The sequence below is a fragment of the Nannobrachium achirus genome, assembly GCF_963921795.1.
Source record: "Nannobrachium achirus genome assembly, chromosome: 14".
Taxonomy (NCBI): domain Eukaryota; kingdom Metazoa; phylum Chordata; class Actinopteri; order Myctophiformes; family Myctophidae; genus Nannobrachium; species Nannobrachium achirus.
The window spans coordinates 38,578,083-38,603,474 of record NC_137821.1 but is presented as its reverse complement, the minus strand read 5'-3'; the positions used below and the strand labels follow the sequence as shown (position 1 = coordinate 38,603,474).

The 25,392-nt window shown below is 40.8% G+C and overlaps 2 protein-coding genes across 3 annotated transcripts in view; one reads left to right on the top strand and one right to left on the bottom strand.

Annotated features, from left to right (window-relative positions):
• Positions 1 to 774, bottom strand: part of LOC308298332 (phosphatidylinositol-3-phosphate phosphatase MTMR1-like) — a 33,477-nt gene extending 32,703 nt beyond the window's left edge. Inside the window, exon 1 of the mRNA XM_080741913.1 lies at positions 592 to 774. The gene's annotated coding sequence lies outside the window, so the exon portion shown is untranslated. The remainder of the gene's footprint in view (positions 1 to 591) is intronic.
• A 3,331-nt stretch (positions 775 to 4,105) lies between these two features.
• mtm1 (myotubularin 1) overlaps positions 4,106 to 25,392 on the top strand; it is a 36,010-nt gene continuing 14,723 nt past the window's right edge. For both annotated transcript variants that reach the window (XM_080742092.1, XM_080742091.1), the window contains exons 1-10: positions 4,106 to 4,201; positions 12,145 to 12,223; positions 12,998 to 13,070; positions 13,386 to 13,480; positions 14,991 to 15,101; positions 16,413 to 16,514; positions 17,315 to 17,398; positions 21,134 to 21,283; positions 23,679 to 23,864; positions 24,917 to 25,099. In XM_080742092.1, coding sequence (XP_080598218.1) covers positions 12,167 to 12,223; positions 12,998 to 13,070; positions 13,386 to 13,480; positions 14,991 to 15,101; positions 16,413 to 16,514; positions 17,315 to 17,398; positions 21,134 to 21,283; positions 23,679 to 23,864; positions 24,917 to 25,099 — 1,041 coding nt within the window. In that variant the 5' untranslated portion in view covers positions 4,106 to 4,201; positions 12,145 to 12,166. The remainder of the gene's footprint in view (positions 4,202 to 12,144; positions 12,224 to 12,997; positions 13,071 to 13,385; positions 13,481 to 14,990; positions 15,102 to 16,412; positions 16,515 to 17,314; positions 17,399 to 21,133; positions 21,284 to 23,678; positions 23,865 to 24,916; positions 25,100 to 25,392) is intronic.

The window sequence follows — 25,392 nt, the reverse complement described above, 5'->3', positions numbered from 1 at the left end:
CCCCTGCATATATAGCCTATATAGCCTACTTATGATCCTGGCCAAAAGATAAAGTCAGCGAGTGACCAGTAATTATGAAGTATTATGATGATACTTGACCATGTCATTATATTATAATGTCTCAGGATAGCATTATGTACTTGTGATTGCTTATAGCTGTAATTATAGTGTCATTCGCTGATTATTGCATTTATACTTGACCATATAACTATAAGTCATTAGGCTATAGAATGCTTAATAATGTGTCATGATTATTGATGTAAAGCTTATAAGGGTATGATGCCTAGCCTATGCGTTATGTAGGCTATATATGGGATGTATAGCAAGTATTACAAAAAAATGGAATCAACATTTTCAATAATCGACTAAATAAGATTTCTCTGATGATTAATCTCTTAAACCCTGGATTATAGCCTACTTTGTTAGCTATATAGCCTACAGTCGTATACACAGTGACACATTTCAAAATGATGTGAGATCTTGTAGATCGGTTCACTCTATTTAAACTTTGAAACAATCATGATATTATTGATTTGTAGTCACATCACATCACATCACATCTCGGCTTGCAGCCCTAGAAGGAGAACCTACCGCTTCCTTCCCGGATGGGACTCGAACCGGGGTACTAGTGGTGATGATGTGGATGAGCAGCGGGGTGTGTTCAAGGCGTCATGCCGGTGCAGAGGTTGATGAAGCCGGCCTTCAGCTCCCCGTCCAGCCGCTGATGGATGGATGGATGCGTTAATGGATGGATGTTTTGACGGATGGGGTTGGAACTGGGCTTGTTTTGTGTTGTTGTTTTTATTTGTCCCGTTTCCAACGAGGAAGCTGCTGCTCTGCTTGATGCTACAGCTACAGTCTGCCAGCCAGGGTAGCCAGGTTGTGCGAAAGAAACAAGCAGCCGGGTCTACGAAATCAAGCCCCCCAAATAGAAGCGACTTTGATTGATTGATTGATTGATTGATTGATTGATTGATTGATTGAAGACTTTATTAGAAGTTTGCATAGGAAAAGGTACAGTTTCATGACGGTACAGTTCACTGGTACAAGGTCTACTAAAAGGAGATCCTAGAAAAGACTAAGCTTATTTCCACAGGAAACCATTTAAGTATCTCATATAACATTGAATGACAGACGAATAGAACACAGTACTATGCAGTAGATATGTAAATAAAATAAAATGAAAGAACCAAAAAAAAAGAAAACAGTAAGTCTAAACAAACAGTAAGTATATAGGCCTACAAAGAAGGGGCAGGGGAGGGTAGGGCTGGGCTAGGTTTTTTTTCTTTTTTTTTACCAGTTGCGAACGGCTACTGCCTATAAGTGTTTTTTCAGGGCAATTTTAAAGGATGCTAGGGATCCATATACTCCTTTGTGGCCTTCGGCAAGGCTTTCCACATTTTGGTGGTATAGCAGAAGAACGAGTGACCTTTGTTGACTCTGGGTTGAAAGACCTGCAGTTTTAACAACAAGAAAAACAACATCAATAAAGTTTAATATTTGGAATAAATATCCTTTTTCTTATGGGTCTGTCTGTGGCACGCACTATTTTGATTGATTGATTGATTGATTGATTGATTGATTGATTGATTGAAGACTATTAGTAGTTTGCATAGGAAAAGGCATAGCCTACAGTTTCATGACTGTACAGTTCACTAGTATGGGGCTTTTAAGCCGTGACATCATTTTGTAGTCAGACCTCCAAGCACATTTATTGTCAATATCTGTCCCTCGCTATTTCTACAGATCCGAGACAAAAATAACGACTAAAGTATAATTCTACCACTTTCCTTTCAACAACAAAGAGAAGAAAAATTAGAAAATAGTAAAAAGATTCGCTTTTTTGGGGGGCAAAAGTTCTCCTCTGCCTACAAAATGATGTCAGACTTAACAGCCCCTGGAGATCCAAGAAGGCCTTATGGCTTATTACAGCTTATTTACATAGGAAAGTTTTTTTTTTTTTTTTTTTTTTTTTACTCATACAAAAATGTGACAATTAATGACACATACGTCATGGGTTATACCGGTAATTATTTGCGGGTATAAAAAAAGCAAGCCCAAATAAGCAGTACAGGACCTAAATATCTACGTAATCACAGGGCCTTTAGATTAGAAACCGACTTTACAGAAAAACAAGCCAAAGGTTGCTTGTAATAAAAAGACTTGGCAACACTGGCTGCGGCTCCTCCCCGCTGTTACACTCAGACTGGTGCCCCTATCATATTCTGTCTACTCCTCCCTGCTGTTACACCTACAGTGGTGCCCCTTATCACAATCTGTTCCCGTCAAGTCAATGGGCGCTTCGAAATAAAATCTGAAAATAGGCAAAGCACAAGAGAAAATGTATAAAATGGGGTAATTTAAAATAGGAGATATTATATTGAATAAAATATAAATGAAAATAATATAATATTGGTATTCAGGTCGTTTTTTAAGAGTAGGTCTACCCCTGGAGAAAATGTAGGTGCCCTGATATAAAATGCCATGATCCTTTGATTGATTGATTGATTGATTGATTGATTGATTGATTGATTGATTGAAGACTTTATTAGAAGTTTGCATAGGAAAGGGTACAGTTTCATGATGGTACAGTTCACTGGTACACGGTCAACTAAAATGAGATCCTAGTATACACTTGGCTTATTTGCACAGGAAACCATATCTCACTCTCATGACTGTAAAAAAAAAACAATAACCCTCCCCAAGATATAAAAGAAAAAAGATGAACCCTCCTAGGAGTGTCATATGTTGTGCTAACATATATTTTGATATTGAAATGTGACAATGAGTATATTCTTTAATATTTTTTATTTTATTTTATTGTCTCCACCAGGCCGAAGGCATTGACGTTGTGGGTATGAGAACGTGTTGCATGGGGAGACTAGGTTTTCGCCCCTATTTGTCCGTGCCTGCGTCCATCCGTCCGTTGGCCCGGTCTGGGCCAAACTATGCACACACACTCCCTGGATGCCAATTCAGATCCTCTGCCCCAGATTTTTCACATGGGCCTTTTGTAGCGCCACCATGAGGCAGATTTTTGTCAAACTTTTGACACATTTTTAGACATTTACTCTTACTTATTTTGTCCAAAAATCACGCAAATCGGTAGACAGTATCGCTACAGTCATGTGATCGACATGGATCTGTCTGATTTCCCATATTCCTTCCTGATTGGCCAAGATTGGCTTCCAAAGTTTGCAGGAACAAAATGCCTCAAATCATGAACATTGTGTGCAATTTTGATGAATTTGAGCACACACATTCCCAATAGGCAGACAAAGAAATGCTGCTTAAATGTTTTCAAATCAGCCTCATGGTGGCACTATAACAGGCCGATTCATGTTGTTACCTGGTGGAGAGCTGTGCTCGGAAGAGCACTGCTTCTTGTCTGCATATAAAAACAGATTATATTATTAATAAAAAATGGTATGACCCTCCCCTTGGACTAAAACGAAGAAAAAAGAAATAGCTCACCCTCCCCTGGACTAAAATTAGAAAGGCATGACCAGTGGTGTGTTCTAGACTATTCGTGTGGCTAGGGCAGGTGCTAGTGCATAATCCCTATCAAAATACGCTACTTTGAAAGGTTCACGAGGACGCTATTCATATTTTCTTTTCCGACAGCAGACGCCGTATACGTACGTTACAGGTAGAACACAGCACTGGGCATGACCCTCCCCTATTTTTCTCCAGGGGTACCTTTCTTTAAAAAACGACCCGTCCCTTAGTATTTAAATAAAATGAAATGAAAATAAAACAACACTAAAATAAAGGCAATAGGCCTACAATAATGTAGGCCTAATAATTTATCATTATTATTGTGGCGATTATTTATTATTAATGAAGATTACTATTATTATTATTACAATTTGATGAAGACTACATATCCCAACCAGAGTACACTCTGATCCCAACATAACACTCAGTGCCCACCAGCCAATCGGAGCCGTGACGTGCCGACACGTGACTCCTTATGGAAATCAAAAAGCCTTCGTTTATGGTAATGTTCCCACCGCGCCACCTGAAGACTACACATCCCGGCCAGCCCGCGCGGCCCGCCGGCCAATCAGCGCGCCGACGTGCCGACACGTGACCTTGTCGGTATGGAGTTGTTCTTCCTACGGGCGCACGGAGGGGAAACAAACTGAGTGACAATTTTTTAATTTCGGGGACTCTGGAAGAAATTTGCGTTCTTTTGCGGGTGAGTAAAAGTCTTTACCGGCCCAGTGCCGAGTGTAAAACCCCGCGGGGTGTCTGTGGAGACGCCGCGTGGCGCGTTACACCCGTTACAAGTATCTATGGAGCTGCAAAGAGCGCTTTGAAAAGGCTGTGTGTGTCCATTTTGAGGCCTTTGGTTACCTACTGTATATTTCCTGGTGCTCCTTTATATGGCTATGAATGATGAATACTCACCAGTACGTGCGACTTCGAGGGGCTACTAAGTAAAGTCTCTTTATTTATTTTAAGTACTTGTCTCTGGAGTGCTTTTGCATTTTGGGATGAAATTGTTTTAAACAAAATGCAGTGGTGGTGGGGGGAAAAAAGTACTGAGGGCTGTTTTCTACCTAAGTAAAAGTACAGTTATAGATGCTCTGGCCATAGGCGTCCCTTTTGGATTACAAGCTATAGCTTGTAATTCAAAAGGGATATATGCTTGTTTTTTCTGACCCTGAATGAATTCCATGGTGTTGTATGTGCATGTTGGCTCTGAAGTTGTAAAGATGTCAGTGGTGGAAAAAAGTACTCAGTTATGTACTTAGGTAAAAAGTAGCCATTGACAGTAACACTGTAGAATGAATACTCTGTTACAACTTCTATTACATGTCACATGTTTACTAAATTAAAAGTATCAACTTCGTTATGTTTTAACTAGTAGAAGTACTGCATTCAAAATGAAAAAGTCTTGGCCTCAAAATATACTTAGAGTACTGTACCAAAGGTAAAAGTACACATTATGCAGAATGGTTAGTGATGCATTAATGCAGGGGTCTTCGACGTTTTCAGGCCAAGGACCCCTTAGTTGAGAGAGAGATGAAGCAGGGACCCCCATAGCTCTGGTCCATAGCGTTAGTGGAGTTCTCCCTAACGCTATGTTCCTCTACCTCCGTATTCCTTGGCAAAACCGGAAAACCCCGCCGTCTGGTCCGAAAATAACAAAAACTGTTTCGCCCCTCACCAAACCAAAGGTATCATTGGACAGTTGAAAGCTTACTCTACTTAGTGGACGAGGGCTGAGCCCCCCACCACACGATTAAAATACATTTCTAGGGCAAAATGAAAAATATTCTACCGGATGGAGACTCCATTTCTTCTCGTTTTTCACTATTTGTCGTCGCCATCAAGGTGCCAACTCACTACTGCCGCGCAGGTCAGAGGACCGAATTACACTGAGCATTAGTCTCACTAGCCGTGTGTAGGTTTGACATGTAACACCACTGTCACAGTCACTATAATATTTAAATGACAAAGAGATAATTTGCAAACATGGACAGTCTGACAGCAGAATTGAGGGTAGGCGAAATGGCTCAGACAGGTAGGTGAAAAGACTCTCCTCCAAGGCGAAAATGCCAGGCGAAAGGACCAAATGCGTGTAGGCGAATATGTTATAGGCGAAAGTGCTGGTGACCTGGGAGATGACATCATTTTGCCGGGAAATACAGCCCCTGTCAAGGCTATGTAGAAAACATATAAAGAAAAGGCTTTTGGGGCTGAAATTAACGGAGTGGGTGTTCTAAAACTTTAGCGATTTAATAGTTAGGACAATTTTAAGATTTGTTTTATTAAAAAAGTTACATAGTATAACTTTAAAGAGCTGGAGAGACAGGGAGACCCCTGTTTACTGAATAAACAATATAGCAATGATTTATTACTATCAGAATATAGGCTAGTGCTTTACCATTGTAACTAAACATTTTTAGATTTTTCCCTTTTTATTTACTGGGTTCCCACGGTCATGAAATTCATGGAAATATTTTGAAATTAGAAAAATATTTTTCCAGTACTGGAAAAGTTTTGGAATTGATCAAGGGTCCTGGAAGGTCCTGGAAAAAATAGCCATGCATTGTCTTTGGTTATTGATTTTGTTAATACCTCTGAAATGACAAATTCAACATTGGCCAAATTGTCAAATATTAGAGGCAGAAATTGTGAAAATAGCAGATCTACATGCTCACAACGCCTCGCAACGCGAGGCGTTGTGAGCATGTAGATCGGCTATTTTCACAAGAAAACCGTGTTATACAAAATTCCTCTGTCTCTTAGTGCTCGTCAGGGTGCCGGGATACCCAGTTCAAATATGATTATTTTGGGGGTCACGGACAGAAAAGGTTGAGAACCACTGACATACACTACCTGTCTTTGGGCATTGTGTATAGGAGTAAGCGACTTGTTATTGTGCTGAATTATTGTTATATAGTCCTGGAAATTGGGTTCAATATTCTGGAAAAGTTTTGGAAATTAATCGGTAAAAATGTGTGGGAACCCTGTATATATTTTATAATCAATTAAATTGATTAGTTCCATTAACTGTGGCTCTCTGATATCAACACAGCACTATGAGGACATATACATAAGGTGCTTGATAGATGCGTCAAGCACGTGGTTAAAAATAGCAGCAGGTTGGGGCAGTAAAAATAGCGTCAGATGTAATAACAGATATTAAGGTGCATAGTTTATCAATGAAATGAGGGCAGTTGAAAGCAGAAGCCACAGAGGATATGATCATACAGTAGTCATGTTGGCCCGGTGGAAAGGAAACCTTGTATGTCCAAATAAGCAATACTTTACAGGAAATGTAACAAAGAACCTGTGTTCCAAATGGATCCAATGTTATTTAGTAACAAGCTAAATTGTTAATACTTTTACTATCATTGGTCCAATATTCATAAAAGCCTCGGAGCATTAACCACTTTCAATCTGGCCTCTATAAACATTGTGAAAATAGCAGATCTACAAGCTCACAATATGCCTCGAAGGCCCGCGATGCGACATCGCGACAAGCTCACTAGTCTGTTAATGATCATTCGGCCCCAGTGCATGCACACCCTTCTTTTGAGGGTATATAGGGCATGGCATATAGGGCATTGATTGATTGAATACTACTGTTGACAATTGAATTAAAAGTACAGCAACACATCAGGATCTTCATAGAAAAGCCAAAGGATTGTTTCCATTGAGATCCATGTAAACCATAAACCATAAAACAAACAAACACTACTTGATAACTTAAAAAGAAGATTGGGGGGGCAGGGATGATAATACACGGAGGATGATGGCATTCACAACAAGAGACGTGAAGTGAAGGAGTGGAGCACATTTAGCTAAGACCAGTTAGAGTGTTGGTGGAGTGATGGGTTGGTGTCACATACTGTACATTCATTATAGTTTTTTCTGAATGTCTTGTCTCTGTGCTGACCAATTCAGTGGTGCACCTAGACTGAACTGTCCTAGCGGGGTCCCTGATTTGCTTTGTATTCAAAGCGTGTCCCTGACCAGTCACACACTATGTATTGCTTTGTGATGACAGACAGTTACAGTCCACGTTACATAATGTATTCAAACATGGCATCGGTTAGTTAGGGGCTCAAGAGCTACTAAAGCCAAAGCGGCTGCCTGGGAATGGGAAGCTTCCCGGTTCGATTCCCGACTCCTGCTGCGCGTGGAAGTGTCCTTTTCTCCTACTTTGCATGGTTTGGCTGGTTTGGAGAGAAATAATGGGTTTGCTTGTCTGTGAAACTGGTGAGACTACCAGGTCCATCATCTTTCATGTATTTATGATGGCAGTGCTTTAAAAGGCTTCAAATATGATAAGAATGTGACGAACACATGAGTCTGGTTCAAGTTCAATGGGTTCAAGTCCAAGAACTCTTGGTCTGTGTGTATGTGGAATGGAGTGAGTGAGAGAGGCAGGTATGAGAAACACAAAATACATTTAAACTTGCTATGCATGTCTATGACGCATTATAAACATACTTATAATGCATTATAATCTACTTATAACACTGTAAAATTATAGTTCAAAGAACTCATTGATGCCCATAATGCTTTAGAACAATAATCATCACACGTTGTAAAGCATTCTATTCTATAATGACTTATAAGGTTAAGTATAATCACAACTATAACTGTATAATAACAGTTAGTTAACTGTATAATCATAAGTACTCATAATGCACTCATAATACATTATTATAAACCATGTTATGACATTTTCTTTACATCTCGTTTGTTCTCATAGTTGTGAGACATTATTATAATGCTTTCATCTTTTAATGCATTGCAATCACTGTTGAATTGTTGAAATGCATTATACTCAAATTATAAGTCACTGTAAAGCCCCTGATACACGTAGCAACTTTTTCATCAATATCAACCAGCAACGACCAGAGGCGTCAATTGGGTATGGCTAGGTATGGCAGTTGCCTTACCTTGCCTTAAAATAAAATGTACTTCTTAAAATAAATTCATGCCTGTTGATAAGTTATGGCATGAGTGCTTAGAACTATAATTACAGTGTTATAAGCAGAGTATAATGCATTATACTGTAAGTATGTTTATAATGCATCATAGACATAGGATGCGTGCTATTCATCATGATGTTTTCTGTGTGTGTGTGTGTGTGTGTGTGTGTGTGTGTGTGTGTGTGTGTGTGTGTGTGTGTGTGTGTGTGTGTGTGTGTGTGTGTGTGTGTGTGTGTGAATGGAAAATATTAATATCCCGTCAGGGTGAAAGTTGACAATTCATTGAAGAATATTTGAGCAGAGTAACAACATCACAAATCAGTATAGCAAGGCCTTCATGGCCTGACCAGCAGTCCCAAAGGGAAGAAGCATCCTCAGCCTCATTCTCACACAGTTCTTATAATCCAACAGAGATGCTAGTCTAAATAGTACACACAAATAGTTACACAAGTACATGATTTGCTGACAGAGTGAGAGTAAGCATGCCCCCATGCTCAGCTCAGCTGTTAGATTGACTAATAGGCTAATAACAGCTGTAGTTGAGTTAGACCATTGATCACAGTGATGTGAAATCTTGCTTACTAGACATTCGATGAGAGGATTCAATGGAAGGCCAACAAGTACACAATACATATATTTGGCTATCTATAAATATTGTTACCAGTTACCACAATTCCATACTATTCCTTTTTGTAACCGAAGAGTGAATGAGTGAGTGAGTGAGCGTGTGTGTGTGTGTGTGTGTGTGTGTGTGTGTGTGTGTGTGTGCCGTCATGACACTGCATGTTACTATAAAGTGTGCTAGCAATTGGCCATCGGCAGTTCGGCACACATTGACGTGGAAATCAAATATACCCATAGTATGCCAGCTTCGTCTGATGGTGCGTTTATTGCATATGGTCACTGTCGGGCAGAAAACCTACCATATCCATATTCTAACTTTTTGTGATTTTATTTTCGTAAATGAACACCCTACTTTGATCATACTGCTGCTAACTAACTAGGGCTGTCATGATTATGACATTTTACATGACGATAAATTGACACTCAAATAATTGCGTTTAACGATTTAATTTAATTGTTTTTGTCGTTGACAATTACATTTCTGTTTGGCTTTTAGGTTTTGAAGTTGCACATGGCAGATATGACACATAACCTAAATATTCAAAGAAATTACTGACATATTTGACAATTTCATACATAAAAAAGAACATTGATCGTGGAAATAGCCGATCTACAAGCTCACAACGCGACGTGTTGTGAGCTTGTAGATCTGCTATTTCCACTATTTTTGACATGGAAACGATTATGACGATTATGAAAAATAATCACGATGATGTCAAATAATCGCGATTAGACGATTATGTAATAATTGTGACAGCCCTACTAACTACTGCACCAGTATGTGCATACTACTGCGTCACACAAAAGCATCAAAAGTAGCAGATCTACTGCTTCGCACCGCGTTTCGAGCTTTTTTGTTCTGTTTTTTTATTTGAATGCTTTTGAACATATGAGTTTTTTTTCTCCAGACAGAGCCTTAAACCAAAGCTTAGAGGGCAACATTTGTGGTATTATGGGCGCTTCTAAATGAACAATCTGGATTTGACTGTGTTCCGTAACAATTCCCTCTTTTTACAGTAACAAATGAACAAATTCCCCCTCAAAAAACCTTCAACAATGTCTATTGATAGCATATACGGTATTTTCACTCATCCAACCAACTAAATACTAAGTGTATTGGCCCACAAGGGACCATTTGATATTCACAACAGCTGATCAGTAGAGCGCACACACACACACACACACACACACACACACACACACACACACACACACACACACACACACACACACACACACACACACACACACACACACACATCGGCCCATGCTTATCCACTTCACTACAATGAAACATTGATGTGCGTTCACCTCACACTCACGTGCTGCATGGTTCACATTTGATCCTGTCTAGTGCTGCTGGGTAACTCTAATGTGAATGAGTAGTGTTTTATACAGCCACACCCACAGGCCCAGGACAACCATAATAAGTGTCTACTGTCTACTCTGTGTGTGATGGTGCTTTTCTGTAACCTGTGGGTGGATATTAACCCATTTAGGCCTAAAATTATTGGATGCTTTAACTATTAAAAAATAGCAGATATACAAGCTCACAGCGCGGAACCGAGTGCCGCGCTGCAAGCTTGTAGATCTGCTATTTTTTGAAAAAGTCGTGAAAATATGTGCAAATCTTTGAATATATGTATTTTCAAAGCGAACGTTTGTAACTCAAATTTTGCTTCTGGGAGGTCCCTGGAACTAAATATTTTTAGATGGGATTCCGTGGCCAAATACATATAATTTTGGGGGTCCTTCACATGAAAAAGTTGAGAACCACTGACATAGTAGTCTCTCAAGAACAGACTAACTGAGCTCCATTTAAGTGAAAAGGACCTTTTCTTTGACCATGGGTAGCCAGATTGCTGACATAGAAACATAGGTTTTTCAAAAAATCTTATAGAATCGGGTCAAATTCAAATTTTCACGGTACAAGCTTGTATATCTGCTATTTTTCAATAGTTAAAGCATAAAATAATGATACACATTACACAATAATGTGTACCCGTTCTAAATGGGTTTTAAATCACTATCACGATTATTTAGCTCTCGGGTGGTGGTGCTGTAGTAGAGTAGCTGCCCACCCCTGGGGGTTGGAATCCACAGCGGTGCATTGTCCAGCAGCTATGTGAAAATATGTATTTTATTTGTCATATCTGCCCTGAGCAACTTTAGTTTTAATCGCAATTATTTGAGTGACAATTAATCGTAGGGCTGGGTCGGTATCGACATTTTGTTATTGCGTTTTTTGTCTTCCCATTACCAACGGTATTGCGGTAATTACCGCACCCCCATATCTATTAATTAGGGTTTGGCGATAAGCCAAAAATGTCATATCATCTGCCCCAAATTCGCCACTCCACAGTCCTATAAGCCTGAGTTATACTTCCCCGTACAGCACAGTGGGTCTGGCTTCGAAAGTAGCAGATCTACAAGCTCACAACACGTCGCGTCCGCGATGCGTTCTGAGCTTGTAGATCTGTGCAGTGTCGGGTTACTATAGTAACGTAGGCTACTGGGGCATCTCAGACACTGCACGCTGTGTGTGAACAAACCAGATGAGACGGGTAGATTTTGTGCTGTGATTCTGTAAACTCACGTCTCAAATCGCATTGATTGAGTGGTAATATAAACATAGAATGGTTTTAGTGACCAGACTTGACAGAAAAGGTTGTAAAACAGACCGCCGACGGGGCACATGCGCTCCTGCAATTGCGACGCGGTGGATGATGATGTCACGCGCATACTCTCTATTGACTCGCGTTCGCCCGAGGGGGGGAGGGCAGCCGGACGGGTGGGTGGGTGATTTTTAGCAGGGTGTGTTGGGTGGGAGGAGTAGGACGTCCTCTCCCGGTGGGGACTCCTCACTGGCAGGTGAGTCAGGACTCCGTAGGATACAACAGCAGTGACAGCACACAGAAATGTGTGCGGGGATGATTGAATCAGCACAACGACTAAATTGGGGATAAAAAGGGTTAAAATGCAATAAGACAAATCAAGGTTATGTGGAACTTTTTGCCTCAATTACGGTTAATGAACAAATGATCTGTTGTGTTCTCTGTAGAAGCAGCTCCGGTGGTCGAGCGATGGCCTCACCAATCTCCATCTACAACTCCTCTCTAGCAGACACCAACAGCTCCAATGTAAGCAAGCAAGAACACACGCACGCAACACACGCACGCACACACACACGCACGCAACACACGCACACTCGCACACTAGGGATGGGACGATATGAACATTTCATGTCACGATTATTGTGACCAAAAAACTACGATTTAAAGAAGTATTGCGGTAATCAAAATATCCCCAACATCCATTATCCTGGGGCGGAACATTTGCCCAAAAATAGCGCGTTGTGAGCTTGTAGATCGGTTATTTGATAGAGAGTAAAAAAAAGACATTATCAATTACGTTATAGAGGGTTTAAATGGCACCAGATATGCAGCTCGGCAAATAAAAGGTGAATTGATCCAAGTGCATGACAGAGGATAATTTCACGAAATTGAAATCTCCACAATACAATTTGTGTAAGTGTTTTTATGGCGATAATTTAAATGATAATAACGATTATCGTCCCATCCCTAACACACACACACAGAGTAATCACAAATCGCTTTACAACTCCAGTCTCCTGGGCACCAATCTGGCTAGCCATCGTCAAAGAAAAGGTCGATCCTTTTCAGTAGCTAGCTACTGAATCTGTCTTGAGAGAATGCCTGGGCACTAACAGCTCCAGTATTGGGTTTGTGCTGAACAAGACCTATCCGGCCTTGCAGTATTCAAATGTGGCCCATTAGGGTTTACTTTGGTAGTTTGGTTCCATCATTTTGGACCCTTGAAAACCTCTATTGTATTGTACAGTATAATTATTGATTTGTACCGTTACTTGTGCGTGTGTGTGTGTGTGTGTGCAGACATCCAGAGAGTCTTTGAAGATGGAGCCGTTAGCAGACGTAGCTCTGCTGCCAGGAGAGGAGAGAGTCATAGGTGAGTGACTGTGAGGTCATCCTTTAAATTGATTAATTTATAAAGAAATATTTGATAATCAATTAATGATCGATCCATGTAAAAAAACTACAAGAAGAAATAGTAGAGCTACAAGCTCCTTTGACATGTTTATGATCTTTTAGAGGACAGGTTTGAAGTGTGTGTGTGTGTGTGTGTGTGTGTGTGTGTGTGTGTGTGTGTGTGTGTGTGTGTGTGTGTGTGTGTGTGTGTGTGTGTGTGTGTGTGTGTGTGTGTGTGTGTGTGTGTGTGTGTGTGTGTGTGTGTGTGTGTGTGTGTGTGTGTGTGTGTGTGCAGATAAAGACATCATCTACATGTGTCCATTCAGTGGAGCGCTCAAAGGAAAAGTATTCATCACAAACTACAGACTGTACTTCAAGAGCTCAGATGCAGTAAGACACACACACACACACACACACACGCGCACACACACACACACACACACACACACACACACACACATGTTTTGTGCTGCCTATCTCCATATAAACAGAACCTACACCGCCCCCATGTGGTCAGAGTGAGTTACTGGATGTACAGACACATTTGATGCTCCCAATGTAAAAAGGCCTCTAACCCAGACCCTACTTTTGATCAGTTTTCAGTGCAGTTCATACATTGCAATCACAGATCTTCTAATCACAGATGCTCTGATTTAATACAGTGGTTCTCAACCTGTAACACATGCAGTTTGGCTTTCGCACCAAAACAGAGGATGTGCGTATCAAAAATAGGAATTGAAAAAAAATCCCCAAAAGGTAGCACATCCCAAATTTCTAATCGACGGAGGACAAAGCATTCACATTTCCTCTTTTTTTTTTTTTTTTTTTTTGGCACACACCAATAAATGAACTGTAAAAAGTTAGAATATGGAGGTAGGCCTGTCTCAATTATTACATAATCGTCTAATCACAATTATTTGACATAACCGCATTTATTTTGTCATAATTGTTTCCATGTGGAAACATTTTCATATATTTTAAAAAATAGCGTTAATGACAGATCTACATTAAGCTCACAACGCCTTGCGAGCATGTAGATCTGCTATTTCCACTATCAATGTTAATTTTTAAGTATAAAATTGTCAAATATGCTAGTCATTTCTTTGTATATTTAGGTTATGTGTCATATCTGCCATGTGCAACTTCAAAGCCTAAAAGCCAAACAAAAATGTAATTGTCAACGACAAAAACACAACTAAATTGTTAATCGCAATTATTTTAGTGAAAATGAATCGTCCTGAAAAATGTCATAATCGTGGCAGCTCTATATAGAGGTAAGAGGTTTCTGCCCGACTGCGATGACATACAATGTGTGTGTGAGCGTGTTTGTACAGCACATGAACAGGTTAACCCATTCAGAACATTATTTTATGCTTTAACTATTGAAAAATAGCAGATCTACAAGCTCACAGCGCGGCACCGAGTGCCGCGCTGCGAGCTTGTACATCTGCTATTTTTGAACAATTGTGAAAATTTGAATTTTGACACAATTCTATAAGTGTCTTTTGAATCCTTCTAAGGTTTTTTTTAAAAACCTATGTTTCTATGTCAGCAATCTGGCTAACCGTTGTCAAAGAAAAGATCCTTTTCGCTTAACTGGAGCTCAGTTAGTCTGTTGTTGAGAGACTACTATGTCAGTGGTTCTCAAACATTTTCATGTGAAGGACCCCCAAAATGATGTTTATTTAGCCACGGACCCTCATCTCGAAATACCTAGTTCCAGGGACCCCCCCAGAAGCAAAATTTGAGTTACAAACGTTCGCTTTAAAAATACATATATGCAAAGATTTGCACACATTTTCACAACTTTGTATATCTGCTGTTTTTCAATAGTTAAAGCATTCAATAATTCTAGGCCTAAATGGGTTTATGTCATGAATAATTGATGGCGTTTCTCCAGGACGTCGCGGTGACGCTGGACGTACCGCTGGGTGCCATCTGTCGCGTTGAGAAGATGGGCGGAGCTTCCAGTAGAGGAGAGAACGCATACGGCCTGGATATCACCTGCAAGGTAATAGGTGTGTGTGTGTGTGTGTCCGTGTGCGTGTGCGTGACTGTGTGTGTGCGTGACTGTGTGTGTGTGATGCGCGAAACATTTATGGTGAAAGAATACATGAATGACATCAAATATGATTTACAGAAGGTCCCTCAGAGCATTTTCAGCTGCAGTACCACCTTTGGCCTGAACTGCGCCACCCCCCCAAAATCTTTTTGAAAAAAGAAAAAAAAAAGAATCTTCTAAAACGGCTGTCGATGACGTCAGCGACGGCAAAATCTGGACAGCCTGTTTTGAGAACCCGCGGGATGCTTTTAACCTCCGCCTTCCCAAAACCAGAGAAATGGGACTTTGTGAGGATAGAAGGTGCTAGTGGGACCCCAAAAAAAGGTTTTAAAATAGGAAAAGTGAAGTTTCATGGTGTATCACCTTTAAAGATTCAAATTATTCGACCTCAAAGTATTCGAATAGTCGAATATTCGACAGGACTGGCCAAACTGTCAAATATTAAGTAAGCAGGACGCGAACATTGTGAAAATAGCCGATCTACATGCTCACTGTGAGCATGTAGATCTGCTATTTTCACAATATTTATCTGCGGAACCGAGTCACATTAAATGTAATACCTACAATTCCAAGTTCTTGTCAGGGTGGGGGTCCTCATTAATATATGTTTATTTTGGGGGTCACGGCCTAAAAAGGTTTGAGAACCCCTAGTATAAAGCATTCAAAAATTCATCCACCAGGGGCATTGACAACTCATTCTTATGACTTCCTATCTCGCCAAGCTTTATAAACTATATATTTTTGAAAGAGAAAACAATAAAAAAATTAAAATAAAAAATAAGCGAATATTCGACTTTGGTGAACATTGCGAATAGTGACTTTGATATTCGAATATTCGAATATTTGAATAGTTGGTGAATGCCCTACGTGGGATTCATGTAATCTTGACCATCGTGTCAAAATTGGTGTGAGATCCTGTGTCTCTAGGTGAGCCATGACCTTTGATACAATCTAAATGTCTCAATAGAAGAGCGGGGAGACAAAATACAACCACCCCAATTATAGAATTTATATTGTAATAACATACTCTGCCATACAGATTGGACAAAATTACATTTTATTCATAAAACATAGTTACACAGTGAAGTAAAATAACAGATAATTGATGTTAGAAACATACAATAGACACTGTCTTATCATCTTTTACAGTATGTGTGATCATCAGGATATGAGGAATATGAAGTTTATAAGCAGATCCTTGTGTTAGTTAGTATATAAAACGTCTGTGTGTGTATGTGTGTGTGTGTGTCATATCATCAGGACATGAGGAATCTGAGGTTTGCGTTGAAGCAGGAAGGACACAGCAGGAGAGACATCTTCGACATCCTCTTCAGATACGCCTTCCCTGTCTCACATGGCCTGGTAAGGGCTCGAACACACTGCCCGACTTTTTGAGCCGATTATGCTGTCGGCGACCAATTTTGGCGCTCGCCGACAAAAACGACGATCTGCCGCAAGATCGGGCTTTGCTCGTTGGGGTTTTACTCGCTGTGTGTGAAAAGCACTGCGAGAAGATCCGTGCGCGATTCCAGCGCTCGCCGACAGCTTCCCGAGCGTTTCTAGATATCTAACTTTGATATTTGGCTCTGTCCACCCTGTAACAGCGCGTCAACCAATCATCAAGGACGATGATACACGAAAGAAGAAGAAGAAGCGCATCCCTAGACTAGTGCGCTCTCTCTCTGTCAAATGGAGACGCACAGAGCGGAGAGAGAAAGAAAGGGAGGGAGAGGGCAGGGGCTGAGGGATGAAGAATTTAACCTGAGGAGAGCTGGAGAGTGGAGAGGCGAGAGGGCATTAAGCTATTATGCAGTGGAAATTTTAAATGATTAAACATTTTCCTAACGTTTTGGTACAGTACACATAAAAGCAGTTAGTGAGAGCGTATTGTTTGTTTTCATAACACATGCTGGATGCAACCCTCATTGACAACTGGCGTACAGAGCATCTACAGCTGGCCTTACGTACATCTGGTGCATTGTTTAAGGAAAATATTAATCAAATGAGACAGTTCAAAAGTAGCATACATTGCAAAGTATACCGTCATTTAGCAATATATTCGGTGATGCTGTTGCCTAGAGGGAAAAAAAAGGAGAGGGACAATTATAGAGTGTAAACTAAATGTTGTGTTGTGTCTGAACCTTGTGTCCATGTCTCTGCAGCATTTGTTTGCGTATCTGAGTCAGGAGAAGTATGAGGAGAATGGATGGAGTGTCTACAAACCCATGGAGGAGCACAGAAGACAGGTGAGAATCCACACCACTCACAGCTCCGTTCCACTATTTGCACTGAGCCTATTCGCTGTAGAAATCTGTTGTGGACTGACTGAGAGCAGTGTTGTTTTTGACACCAAATTTTGATTTAGTTTTAGTCAGTCTTTTGAATAAAAATGTATTTTAGTTTTAGTCATAATTTAGTCACCTAAAAGGTTTTAGTTTTAGTCTAATTTTAGTCGACTAAATATTATAAGATTTTAGTCGACTAAATCTACAGTTGATTTAGTCAACTGAAATTTATTTTGGCATTTTGACATAAAATGACTCTTCTACACTAGTCCCTCCCTAACGTTTTAGTCTAGTTTTTATTTTGTTGACGAAATTGACAATATATTTAGTCTTAGTTTTAGTCATCACAGCTTACTTTTTATTTAGATTGTCAGTGAAATAAACACAGTCGACAAACATTTTTCGTCATAATTTTAGTCGACGAAATCAACACTGACTGAGAGAGTAGAATGTCTTTGAGGCCTCGATTTTTCTAGTGTTCTTTTAGTTTTTGTTTGTCTTTCTTTCCTCTCGAAATAGAATGAAAAAGCTAAAAAAAGAATTGAATGAATGAAAAGTATTACGAAGGGCTTGCGGCTAAATATGATAGACCCTCCAGAAAAACGCGGGCAAAAATCCTTGATTATGCGGGCTAAAATCCTTGATTTTGCGGGCAAAAATCCTTGATTATGCGGTGAATTATGCAGGGTTTTTGTGTGAATTTATGCGATGACAATGCGAAATATGCGGGAACTTGTGAAAGTTGCGATTAAATGCGAAATTATGCGAAATATGCGGGAACTTAAAAAACATATTTATAGCCTATGTACAGTATATATACATATTATAATAAAAATTGATAACTATTAATTAAACCACTTTAACTCATCTGCCGCCCAGCCCGTTTATAAACGTTCTATTTTGCCCAGCTATTTACCGCCCAGCCCGTTTATAAACGTTCTATAGTCTTTTCATTGTTTTACAATTGATGGTGCTCTCGTGCTGCCTGTGACTTAATACAGTAGGGCAACATCAAAGGGAACCAGGTCATTCACGTGAATGAAGAAAAAAGGTCAAAAAACTGCATTGAAATACATGTTATCAGGCAATCCAAATACAACAGAGAGAGAGGGAGAAAAGTCTGCAGCTTTTTGAAACGCGACAAGCCAGGCTAGCCAGCTAGCCAGCTGAGGAGAAAAAAGAAGAAAAAAAAAGATCGGTTGGGAGGCTCGGTTGAGATTTGAATATAGGATATTTATAGTTAGAGTTAGAGTTTAGATAGTTGATTGATAGCCTAGAGATGACAGTAGAATTCGTTTAGATTTGAGTGTATTTAGGTGAAGACACTCTGTATTTATAGTGGGAGAGGAGGAGTGAATGTGTAGAAAACTTAACCAGACGCGCACTCACACAGGGGTGTCACAAGGGGGGAGTGCGAGTGGAAACCCTACACTAGGGCCCAAGGTGGAGGGGACATAATTATTTTATACTTTAGCTATTGAAAAATAGCAGATCTACAAGCTCACAGCGCGGCACTCTGCGAGCTTGTACATCTGCTATTTTTTAAATCCCCCCTATGAAGAACAATCATGGGGGTCCCGCAGTGAATCCTTGTAGCCAGGGCCCAGATTTTGGTGCGACACGACACCCCTGCACACACAACACAATGAAAGACCCAGGGTTTAGCCTGCCCCTGTGATGAAAAAACCAGGGTGTAGCCTGATCCTACCTGATACACTGTCACCTCCTCCTCCCCCAGTGCACTACTGGCTCGTAAAGATATTCCATTGATAAACAAACAGTCTGCTGGCTCGTAAAACTATAATCCATGTGGCTAAACAACAGTAAACAAAATGATCCAACACGATTCCGGTGTTGTCCCTGTGTTGGTCATCCACTGGTCGTAGTAGCCTCTGTCTGGACCAGTCTATGGTCTGGACAAGAAAGAACGCACCCCGCTGAAAGGTCTCTCAAAAAGGGGTAAAATAATTGTATCCAGTTGTGTGTGCAATCTGTGCATGCACGTGTGCATTGATCCAGCAAACTTTTCTCTGCATTGATCTGCCAAAGTGTGTGTGTGTGTGTGCGCGTGTGAGAGAGTGTGCACGGCATGCTGCAAAGATTATGCAAAGATGTAGAGATGTGTTGCTCATTAGTTAAGAAAAAAAAAGTCACATGAAAAGATTATGCAAAGATGTAGAGATGAGTTACAAGTGTTTCCTTTTGTTAAGAAATCACATGACACAGGGTTCCTTTCAAATAGGATGGTCCTTCTTCACATGTGTGTGCGCGTGCACGTGTGTATGTGTGTATGTGTGCATGTGTGTTGAGACTGAGCACAGTGCTACAGTTGCATCTATTGGCTTGAAACAACAAAATCAACCCAATAAGAGACTTATTCATGTTATTTCATAAAAAGCCTTTTTTCTAGCCTTTTTAAACAAATTAGGCCATTTGGGGCTGGCGCAGTAGTCGCTAATAAATTCATAGAAAATCATGGAACATAATTTAAACTCTTGTTTATTTTTTTTAATAAAGTATAGATGTCTATGAACAAATGGGTATACTCCATTTGTTCATAGACATAGAAACACATTTCCAAAATATTCATTGCAAATTAGTCAAAATGCTCCAAAACCCTGACATGTTTTGGAAGAGTTTAATAAAAAACGTGGGGCAGGCAATGTGTTAATATACAGTACACTGGCTATTTGGAAATAGACAATCTACAAGCTCACAACATCACTAAGTAGTCATCAAAGTAGTCAAAACACGAATTTAAGGGTCCTTGAGTGAATTGAGAAATGCAAAACAGACTTTTTTGACTGCCTTTCATTATTTTCAAGGCAAAAAAGCAAACCTCTGTCAAATATCTGCAATTTAATTACCTTAATGGGCTACATCAAGGCAAAAATAATTACCCTATGGCATATGCGATTGCTAAGGATACAGCTCACTGCTAAAGCAAAACTCTGGTTTATTTATGTGGTTTTGCTCTCTCTAAAGGGATTTAAGGGATTAAAATGTTATGCATTCAATTGCTGTTCCTATCCATCCATGGAATACTGCGTGCTACTTTTTTTTGGAGAGGTGCTCGTTTGCTTTGAACGGCAACGACACAACGTTTCAAACGGAGTACAATGGAGACCTCAAAACAAGTAGGAAAAACTTTAATTGTCGTTTCCTGAAGTTTGAGGACCGAGGAAGAGTGTGTTATTCTAGCGTCACGTTGGCGAGGGCCAACGCTCATACCGTATAGCCTACATTATGCCTGCATCTCTCTCTCTGTCTGCCTGCAGTTCTCACGGTGCAGCGTGCACGCAATCGCACGGCACACACACACACACACACACACACACACACACACACACACACACACACACACACACACACACACAGAGAGAGGAGCCACGTGTTTCTCAGCGCATCATTGTTTTGCTTCTGTTTTGTGTCTGAACGTGATTGAACGGTGAAGCATGACTATACTTTTATGCGAAAAAGTGCGGGGATTGTGAAATCAAGCGATGCCCGCATATTTCGCATATTTTCCGCGGAAATATGCGAAATATGCGGTGAATATGCGGGGATTGTGAAATCATGCGAGCCCCCGCATAATCAGCGGCATTTATTGATTATTGCGGGAAATTCTGCGATCGCATAATCGCGTTTTTCTGGAGGGTGTAATATGAGCTGCTGTTTTGCCATCGTCTCCCGTAGGGCTTACCCAACGACAAGTGGAGGATCACCTTCATCAACAACAAGTATGAGCTGTGTGACACCTATCCCACCATCCTGGCGGTCCCCTTCAAAGCCACCGAGGAAGACCTGAAGAGAGTCGCCACCTTCAGGTCACGATGTCGCATCCCCGTGAGTCACTCGCAACCTTTTTAAATCTGTGCTTATCAACCTGCGGGCGTGAGGGAATTGGTTGCGGACCTCTGTATAATGTGCAAAATGATACTATTTTACTAACATTACATTAATAGTTAATATAGACCTGAGGTTGGTTCTAAAAGGTTTTCTGAAAAACAAATGTTGTTTGCGACCGTCAGGGAGCAGTTTACTATGAAAACCTCCACCGGCCGTCCGTCCATCGGTCGGTCGGTCACACGTCACACGTCACACCTTTGCCCTGCTCATATCTCCGCATCAGTATATAGGGCTTGTTTGTTTATTGTATGACATCACGCCACATCATCAGCTGTGGACTCTGTGATGTCATCGTATCGCATCAGTATATAGGGCTTGTTTGTTTATTGTATGACATCGCGCCACATCATCAGCTGTGGACTCTGTGATGTCATCGTATCTCCATATATGGCCATCTCCGTATATGGAGATATAAGTCGTCCATGCCCAAGTATGGGCTGGTGAGGTCAGACTTTGTGTGATGCGTAGGTTATCTCCATATATGGAGATTCAACATTCCAGGCAATGCTCTCTTCCCTGGTGAGAATTGCCCCTTTATATAGGGCTTGTTTGTGTATTGTATGACATCACGCCACATCATCAGCTGTGGACTCTGTGATGTCATCGTATCTCCATATATGGCCATCTCCGTATATGGAGATATAAGTCGTCCATGCCCAAGTATGGGCTGGTGAGGTCAGACTTTGTGTGATGCGTAGGTTATCTCCATATATGGAGATTCAACATTCCAGGTGTAACTATGGCTACCCGTATGACGTGAGAGGTGGAGGTTGTGATATTTGTGGAGATAAGCGACCAACGGTCGCTTATCTCCCGATTAGGGAGTCTTACTGGTATTACAGGTGTCGAATTTAGCACGCTATTAACTAGTTAACTCACAATCCTTTTAATGCCGATAATTTTTTTAACGTGCGATTAACGCAGCTGATGTTTGAGCCTCGGTGTGCTCCGTAGTATAGAGAGTGAGGAAGCGAATGCGCTGACAACAGACAGTCAGTGTGAGATGCGGCTAGCAGCAGGGCTAGTCATAGTATGAGACCCCATAACTCTATGTATGAGACAGACAAAACGGCGGAGATTTTTGCAGCAGACAACCACAATATCATCGCTGACGGTGTCGCGCGCATCAAATACCGAAGCGTTGAAACGGCACATTTGTAGACAGCGCGAGCCCCAGACACACGCTCCCAAGAACAGGAGCGCTCCAACTTGTACACGAGCACATAGTAGCCTACATCCTTTATACAGTGCTCCCCAGACCCCCACACCAACACACTAACGGTGACCACCAAATGCATGCAACAACGGCCAGAGAACCCACATAGCAAAAAGGTTTGGCCCAAATCCGGCTGTTTGGCCCAAATCCGGCTGAAACCCGGCAGGTCTGGCTGACTATGGCTCGTGTGCCACACATCTCCAACGAGCCATCACAGTGTCTCTAGTACTCTCTCCATCATAACAGCTGGGTTTCTCATAGTGAACTAGGGTGCCCAATAACACCAGTCCAGGGTGCCTCAGAATACTTTGATAATATTTAGAATGTATCAATATTACTTCAGTTAAACCACTTTAGACCCTCTAATATCTCATGCATGCTTTGTAAAACACCCCTGAGTTGCACTGTACTTGAGTTATTTTTATACACCAACTCTCTTCACCAAAAATAGCCGATCTACAAGCTCTTGTAGCATCTTGTAATGAGCTTGTAAATCTGCTACTTTTGGTGAATATCCCCTTAGAATAGGGATGCTGGGGTTTAGTGATTGAATGCCAGGTTTATTTTAAATCTGTCCTAATGAAAGATTTAAGGGAGCCTCCGCACTCAAAAGTGTGCAAAATCATGTTCTTTATTTTCAGTTAAATAAAGTGCAAGCTTTTGGTCTTAGACCTTCTTCAGGCATGCAGCACCTCGATGAGTGGTGGTCCTTTCACTATTAATCTGTCCTAATGGAAGCAGATATTTTATCAAGTTGTTATATGTTTGTTAGGCCTATTATGGACAGTATTTGTTATTATTCCAAATAATACTAAATATGCTGTATTTGCATAAATCAAGTAGGCTATTTGTCTACTCCCATGTTGATATGAGTATTCATATCTGTTTAAGGTAGATTTAGAACAAATACAAAACATGCGATTAATTTGCGATTAATCACGCGATTAACTACTAACAATCATGCGATTAATCTGATTAAATATTTTAATCGACTGACAGCTCTAGTTGTTATATACTGTATTTGAGTGCTGGCGACTACCTCTTTGTTCTCTGTCCTAAAATGTTGACATCCTCACAAGTATAGCAAAACAAAACTGTGTGTGTGTGTGTGTGCAGGTGCTGTCGTGGATCCACAGAGAGAACCAGGCGGTGATCGCGCGGTGCAGCCAGCCGCTGGTCGGCATGTCCGGCAAACGCAACAAAGACGACGAGCGCTACCTGGACCTGGTGAGAGAGGCCAACAGCACCGCCAAGCTGACCATCTACGACGCACGGCCCAACGTCAACGCCGTGGCCAACAAGGTAACACAGGGTTTCCGACGGTCATGAAATTCCTGGAAATATTTTGAAATTAGAAAAATATTTTTTCCAGTACTGGAAAAGTTTTGGAATTGATCAAGGGTCCTGGAAGGTCCTGGAAAAAAAATAGCTATGCATTGTCTTTGGTTATTGATTTTGTTAATACCTCTGAAATGACAAATTAAACATTGGCCAAATTGTCAAATATTTGAGGCAGAAATTTTTAAAATAGCCGATCTACATGCTCACAACGCCTCGCAACACGAGGCGTTGTGAGCATGTAGATCTGCTATTTTCACAATAGAAACGTGTTATACAAAATTCCTCAACTCTTAGTGCTCGTCAGGGTGGGGGTCCCCAGTTAAAATATGATTATTTCGGGGGTCACAGCCTGAAAAGGTTGAGAACGACTGCCATACACTACCTGTCTTTGGGCATTGCGCATAGGAGTAAGCGACCTGTTATTGAGCTGAATTATTGTTATAATATAGTCCTGGAAATTGGGTTCAATATTCTGGAAAAGTTTTGGAAATTAATTGGTAAAAATGTGTGGGAACCCATGGCAACAGGGGGTCGGAGGAACCCATATTTTAGGTCGTGGACCTTTTTTTTTATGTGTCCCAAGCTTTTCCCCCCCATATCCTATTCCTACAATTTAAAAAGATATGTTTTAAAAGATTAAAAAAAAAGGTTTATGACAATTTTTCAAAGGTATTTTATAAATAAAATGAAATAATCGAATGATTCAGCATATCTACAAGCTCCCAGTAGTGAGCAGTAGTTCTAAAATTCTTTTGTGTCAAGGACCCCCAAATTGATATTTGGTATTTGGCTGTGGACCCCCCTCCCACTTTCACGCTTTTTGACACTAAGAGCTTTGCCCCAAGTCATAATTTAGTCACCTGAAATGTTTAAGTTGTAGTCTAGTTTCAGTTGACAAAATATCATACGATTTTAGTCAACTAAACCTACAGTTGAGGTAGTCGCTAGACATTTTTCGACGAAATCAACACTGCTTGAGGACTGACAAAAAATAACATTCAGTGTTTCTCCAGGCTACAGGAGGAGGCTATGAGGGAGACGAGTACCAGAACGCGGAGCTGGTGTTCCTGGACATCCACAACATCCACGTGATGAGAGAGTCTCTGAAGAAACTCAAGGACATCTGCTATCCCAACGTGGAGGAGTCCCACTGGCTGTCCAGCCTGGAGTCTACACACTGGCTGGAGCACATTAAGGTATGTACAGTACCTTAACACTTTGCTCACGGACAACCATCTCAAAATATTTAGTTCCAGGGACCCCCCAGAAGCAAAATTTGAGTTACAAATGTTTGCTTAACGCTTTCAGTGCCAGCTTTCACCACTAGAGGGCGCCCAATGGCCATAGAATTCACCATAGAGATACACTGGTATATGCACAAGCCGTGCGCAGCCATGATGCGCCTGAACACTTTCCTTTGTGCATGTACAGGAACAGGATGAAGTTAGCTTGAAGTTAGCTATTGGCTACCAAGCATTTTAGAAGCCCT